The sequence below is a fragment of the Propithecus coquereli genome, unplaced genomic scaffold, assembly GCF_000956105.1.
Source record: "Propithecus coquereli isolate 6110/MARCELLA unplaced genomic scaffold, Pcoq_1.0 Scaffold501, whole genome shotgun sequence".
Lineage (NCBI taxonomy): Eukaryota > Metazoa > Chordata > Mammalia > Primates > Indriidae > Propithecus > Propithecus coquereli.
Genome location: NW_012150853.1, coordinates 1,089,793 through 1,096,526, shown reverse-complemented (window position 1 = coordinate 1,096,526; position 6,734 = coordinate 1,089,793). Strand labels below are relative to the sequence as shown.

General features: G+C 55.4%; 1 protein-coding gene across 1 annotated transcript in view; it reads right to left on the bottom strand.

Moving 5' to 3' along the window:
• Nucleotides 1-5,681, bottom strand: part of FN3K (fructosamine 3 kinase) — an 11,674-nt gene extending 5,993 nt beyond the window's left edge. Inside the window, exons 1-4 of the mRNA XM_012656442.1 lie at nt 5,439-5,681; nt 4,444-4,595; nt 3,163-3,254; nt 2,624-2,706 (exon numbers count right to left, since the gene is read on the bottom strand). Of these exons, the coding sequence (XP_012511896.1) occupies nt 2,624-2,706; nt 3,163-3,254; nt 4,444-4,595; nt 5,439-5,579 (468 nt within the window). The 5' untranslated portion in view covers nt 5,580-5,681. The remainder of the gene's footprint in view (nt 1-2,623; nt 2,707-3,162; nt 3,255-4,443; nt 4,596-5,438) is intronic.
• Between the last annotated feature and the right edge of the window lie 1,053 nt (nt 5,682-6,734).

Genomic DNA, 6,734 nt, shown 5'->3' with positions numbered 1-6,734 from the left:
TATCACCTCATTACCCACCATGGCAACTGAGTGAGTCGAGTCGAATAAAGCACTTAGAACAGCGCCCAGTTCTCAGCAGTGCACGAACCACGCCAGTTGCCAGGGCAACCAGGCTGGCGGTCCCAACAGGGCTCAGCGCACCAGGTGTCTGAGAAGCCCACCGTTTGGCATCGCCCACCATTGGCTACAGTACTCCCCCTCCAAGGACCCACTCAACCCTCCCAAGGAGTAGGAAGCCTCTGGAATTTGGGGCTGGTCCAAAGCGCTACACACAGGACAATCTTGTCATAGCTCAAAGGAGGTGACCCAAGTGTCCTCCCAGGTCCTTCTCCACTTCCTGGCTGGGCTGCGGTCAATCTAAGTTGGTTCCTTGATCCTGGGGTCTGCAGGGGCACTCAGGGGCCGTCTTCATCCCTAAGGGACAGCTCCACGCCCAGCCACGTCACACAGGGGGTTCTGCATGAGATGTCACGTATCAGTTCTTGAATGTTTGAAAAACACTCTGCAAGGTGAACCAAGTCCTTGTAGACCCCAGCACCACCTTCAGCCCTTGAACTCGGCATCCAAAGCAGGACCACAAGCCACACCCAGCCGTGCTCACCTGGGAGGAAGACTGTGCTGGTCACTAGCTCCAGACAGGTGTGTAACCCCAGGGAGCTGGCTTTGGCTGAGATCTGGGGAGTCTTGACAACTCTGATAAACCACCACATGCAGTTCCGGGGACCCCAAATGTGAGCCCCAAATCTGCCTTGGGCTTCACAAGGATCTTGCCCCAAGTGACCTCCCACTGGGAGAATTACTCTTCATCACACCAGCAAGAGCCTGGTCATTGTCATAAACTAAAAATAAAATCCCAAGCCCCTACCAACTGACCTGGCCCCCTCTTGGCCAGGGGACCCCACAAAAACCTTACGACTGAGTTTCCAGCCATGAAGGGAATGGAGGTCGAACACACCTCCTCACACCCCTCCCTTTTGGAGCTGAGTTACAACTGACCAGCACTGATGTTAAAACAGAGATTACGAGACTGACGGAACAGACTCTTTACGGCAGTGAGACGCTAAACTACAAACAGGACCTAAGGCAAAAGTTAGGTCAAGTCTTATAAACTACTAAAATCTCGTTAAGCAGGGTACTTTTAAATCGACCTGGTATAATGTGGCTTACTTTTCCAACCTGACTCCGGTCTAGCACATGACAACAGACCCCCTACTCTAACTCGAGCGTTCCTTTCTCCTGACTCCGAGTCTTTAGACAAAGCTTTATTTCTTTAACCAATTACAAATCAAAGAAGCTCTGAACCCACCTATAACCTCTATGACCCCCTGCGAAATGTCCCGCCTTTTGGGGCCGAACAGGTGTGCACCTTCCACGTACTGATGTATGATTCTACCTGCAATTCCCGTCTCCGTAAATATGTAAAACCAAACCGTAACCCAACCACCTCAGGGGCACGTTCTCAGGAACTCTTGAGATTGTGCAGCTCCCGGCTGTGGTCACTCATATTTGGCTCAGAATAAACCTCTTTAAGTTATTTTACAGAGTTTGGTTTTTTCTGTTAACATTGTCCAACTAGTGACCCAACTAGTCAGGGCAGGCTTCAAGGAGGACACAGATGTGAAAGTATTTCCCCGGCAGAAGCGATGACTTAAACTCGACTGACTCCTATGTAACAGGCATTGTGTCCCCCGTAAAGGCAGAACATGGTCCCATAATGGCTTCTTCCAGGTGGACACAGGGCAGTGGGGCCAGCCAGGGAGACAGGCTTTCTTTGGAACTTCCTATGTTTCAAAGATGATGACTCAAGTGGCACCAGTATTGTTCATCCATAAAAAGGAATATTACATTTTAAAAATATGCACGACGGAATATTATTCAATCACAAGGAATGAAGTATGACACATGCTACAACATGGATGAACCTTGAAAGTATCATGCTAAGCGAAAGGAGCGCACACAAAAGGCCACATATGGTATGATTCCAAGTGCGTGAAACGTCCAGCATAGACGTGTCCATAAGAGATGGACGCAGACTGGTGCTTGCCAGGGGCTGGGTGGAGGGAGAATGGGAAGTGACTGCTAACAGGTGCTGTTCTGGGGTGATGAGAATGTTCTGGAATTAGTGGTGACTGATGGTTGCACAACATTGTGAATACACTGAAACCACTGTGTTATATTACTTTAAAGTGGTGGGGTTTATGGTATGTGAATTATATGTCAACGGTATCTCAATAACGATAATGATTTTTTTAAGGCCCAGGAGAGGAGCTGAGTGACCAGGACTTAATCCCTGACCTTGCCCGCTCTGTTGCCCCACCCCCACTCTCTTTGGTCCCTCACCATCCCCAGGCACACACCCTCCTGACACATGACCTTTGCACCCCTATTTGGAATGCTGTTCTGCCTGCCCCACCCCTCCCTACTCCTTCTGAGCTCAGTTCAGTGAGCCCCTACATCTGCTCTCCCCAGCCCAGGTGGGACTCTTCTTTCAGAAATCAGGTGGTCAGTCCTTCTGGTGCCTGGGGAACTGGCACTCTGTCACATACAAGGGGTTGGTGACCAGCACTGGGGCATTGGGGAATGGCCATCGGCTAAGCAGGGACATCCTCACCCAGGCACTCACCTGTGGGATGAAGCCGCAGCACGTCACCGTGTGGAAGCCGAACTTGGACACATACTGGGGCTCAGCACCCTCAGCCCTCCGGCCTGTCAACAGAGATCCTTGGCCTGAAAGAGCTGCTTGTCTTTCTCTTAAATGTCAGACCTCAGGACAGCACCAGTACAGGGCTGGGCTGCACATGCTAGAGTATGGGTGGTCTGAGGATATACCACATATAGTAGTGATTAGTCAGCATACGGATCTTCAAGGACACTCGTACCTCAAGCACACTGGACAGCAGGGCTGGGTATAAAAGAGGATATTCCTACCTCAAGCACACTAGACAGCAAGGCTGGGTATAAAAGGGGTCATGAGCCAATTCTACTAGCTTATCAGCTCCATCAAAATTCTTATTTAATAATCTCATTTTCATAATGCAGCGTAAAGGGAGATGGTTTGCAATTCAACCTATTATTGAAATGCCACCAAGAAGCACCATAAGCACCAATCTAGGGTAGACGATGCGGCTGGGTCAAGGATACACAAAAGCAATCTCAACATACCCACTGTGTTCTCCTTCTCCTTCAACTTCTCCCTGAGCTTCTGGTTATAAAGGTGCAAATCTGCCATCTGGTCTCCAAGTTTGGATGCCTGACTGAGGAAAGAAGAAATGCAGCCAATTAAAATAACAAATAAGAAAAAATAACACCACCCAGTATGTTCTATTTTGAAAAATGTTTTAAATACCTTAAAAACTATTCTCCATTATTTAGAAAGTAAAAAGTAAACACCAGGCAATGACTCTTTCCAAGAAACAAAATTGTGTAAAATCACCAAGAGGGATTAGGCAGGTGAGCTTCAGCAGAAGTCTTAGGTACTGGGAATTAAGAGGCCAATGCTCAAAAAGTAGTACTAGGTGAAAATTCAGCTCCCAGTTTTTATAAAAACTAATGTAAATCACATATACAAAAAGATCAAGATGATAAATCATGTACCAAAATGTTAACAGCAGCCATTTTTGCTAGTGGGTGGCTTTACGTCTTTACATGAATTTATATTTTCCACATTTTATACAATGACTATGTATGACAAATAATTAGAAAAAAATGTAAAGACTTCAGATAATTAATATATCAGCCTCATTCTGCCCAAATGGAGCTGGCATTAATGCACTATGAAGCACAGTGGAAGTGATAAGTTCAAATACGCTTATCTTATGCAGCCTCACTATACCCAAACTAACCTAAAAAACCAGTCCTATACCAGAAAGCAGTAATTTTTTGGCTCCATTAAAAATGGCAGGGTGGGATTCTTGGCCCTGCCTCTGGTAGCTGGGAAGAGTTACGTGGGCAGCTCAGCAAGAGGCTGCTCCCTTTCTGTCCCTATCCCTGTCTGTCTGTCTGTGTATGTTGTGTGTTCGTGTGTCCATGTGTATGTATATGTGTGTGTGTGTGTCCCTGTGTGTATGTGTGCATGTCCCTGTGTATGTGTCCCTATGTGTGTGTCCCTGTATGAGTGCATGTCCCTGTGTATGTGTCCCGTGTATGTCCCTGTGTATATGTGTGCATGTCCCTGTATGTCCTTGTGTATGTGTATATGTGCGTGTCCCCATGTGTACATGTGCATGTCCCTGTGTGTCCTTGTGTATGTGTGTGTATGAGCACATGTCCCTGTGTCTGTGTCCCTATGTGTATGTGTGTGTCCCTGTATTACTGCATCTCCCTGTGTCTGTGTCCCTGTGTGTATGTGTGCATGTCCCTGCGTGTGTCCTTGTGTATGCGTGTGGATGTGTGGATGTGCGTGTCCCGTGTGTGCGTGTTGGTGTCTCTCAAGCACACACTCACCTGCTCAAGCTCCTCATCTTCAAATGCTCCATCACGAAGGCGGCCCCGCCCCCGGGCAGGTCGATCACCTTCATGGGCCGCGGAGCCCGCACCACGCCGGTGCTCCGGAGCGCCTCCAGGCTGGCCAGCTCCCCCTCGAACATCTGCCGGGCCTGCGGGAAGCGCGAGGACCTCGAGCGGCCGGGGAGCAGCCGCGCGCCCCCAGGGCGGGTGCAAAGGGCCTCGGGACAGGGGGCTGCGAGTGAGGCGGAGCCGGGCCGGGGTTCAGGGTGCGCGGGCCTCTGCGCCTCGCGAGGCGTGGGCGCGGGCGGCAGCGGCGGGAGTGCGGGCGCTCACGTCTGCAGAGGGGGCCCTGGAGCCTCCGGGGGGCCGCGGAGCTGGGAAGGGGCCGGCCGGGTCTCTGACCCATGCTCGCGTACCCCAGTTCTAAATCCCGCGGACTCCCGCCGCACGTGCGATACGCTTGCATCAGAGCGTCGTTTGTTGGCGGGTCTGCAAGGTCTGCAAGCTGTGCCCGACGGCCCGCTCCCGAGCAGGGGCCGCTCCGCCCCCCGGAAGCGCGGGGACCCAGCCCGCGCCCGGATCCAGCCGGCGGCCGGGGGCGCGGACCCGGACCGGGACGGGGGGAGGACACCTGGCTCCGGCGCGTGGCCCCAGGGCCCTGCTGCTGGGCGCGGGAGAGGCGGGCAGGTGCCCGGGCCGCGCGAAGCCCGAGCGAGAAACCGCTGCCCGGCCGGGGTCTGCCTCGTCCCGCCCGCGGGAGGACCCCGGCCCCCGCCTCACCCCCTCCCCGTGCCTGATGGGCAGAAAAACTAAACCGATCCAAAAAGCCGCGCGCGGAGGCAGAAGGAAGGAAGATAACGGTGCAGCGTAGACGAGGCCTTGGGCCCCAGGGGAAGGCGGGAGCGCGGCCGAGCCCGCGGGCGACACCGCCCCTCCCCGCCCGGCCCGCACCGGCCCGCGACCCAGCGGAGCCCCCGCCGCCGGGTCCGCACCTGCGTCCTGCGGTTGACCTTGACGAACACGGGGCCCGCGTCCGTGTCGTAGGCGCGGCCCTCGCTGATGCAGCCGCCGCCCGGGCTGCCGAAGGCCCGCAGGGTCGCGGTGCGCAGCTCGGTGCGCAGCAGCTGCTCCATGGGGACGCGGGGACGCGGCGGGGACGCGGGGACGCGCAGCGACTCGCCGCTGGTGGAGGGGCCGCCCCGCGCTCCGCCCCTGCCGGGGCCTCCCAGCCCCGCGCCCTCGCCCCCCTCCCCGCACCCCTATCCCGCACTCCCCGCCCGCGCTCGCAATCCCCGCCCCGCGCTCGCACTCCCCGCCCGCGCTCCTCCAGCCCCACCGCGCTCCCCGCCCCGCGCTCCCCTCCCGGCCCCGCGCTCCTCCCTCCGCCCCACCCTCGCGCCCCCGGTTCCCCTGGGGGGCCCTCGGGCCAGCTCCCATCCAGCAGGTCACGGGCCAGGCTCAGCGAGAGCGGGGCTGTCCCTGGGACCCAGGGCACCGGCCACAGCCCGGCTGGGTTCCCACACTGTCCAGACAGGGCCGCGCCCTGGCCAGGCCCCAGGGGACCAGGTGCCCCCGCAGATAGCAGCTGCTGGGGCGCCCCTGATTAGAGACAAAGTGGGAAGGGCGCTTCAAGGCACACAGGACAATTCAAAGTGAGTCACCACCACCTCCCTCCCCTCCTCCTTAACCCATGACGCACCTGCCCGGCTCCGTGATGGCTCTTTATTCAGCCTCAGTGAGCTTCCTTCACAAGATAAGGGCCTAGGAAGAGACATTTGGGGCTAATAATAGCATTTATTGGAGCTTTTACAATTCTGGGCCCATGTGAAGTCAGCTAAGCCCCACCACCATCCTGTGAGGGGCCTGCCCTAGCTCTGGCCTTGCAGATAAGGAAACTGAGGCACAGAGAACTTGCCCAAGGTGCCAGTGCTGGAAAGTGGCCCAGGGGACTTGAAAGTGTATCTTTCTGCCTCCAGGCCCCAGGAGTCTCCAAAGGCAGAGGACTGGCTACAGAGTCCCCAGAAGGTCCCAGGGCAGGGCCCCCAGCAGGCCACCCCACACCATGCTGCCTGTGAGGTTTTCCTTCTGGGCCTCCCAGCTGCCAGGCCTGCAGCTCTTGTCCTCCATAAGGCACCCACTTAGGTCAGAGACATCTCTTCTAAGAGGCAGGCAGCCCCTGGGCAGATAGAGCCAAACGCGCTTTGGTCAGACCAACATCTGGTGAGGTTTTACTCAAGCAAGCGGATTTTCTGCAGTCCCGACTATTGTCTTTTCCCACAGAGTCTCGG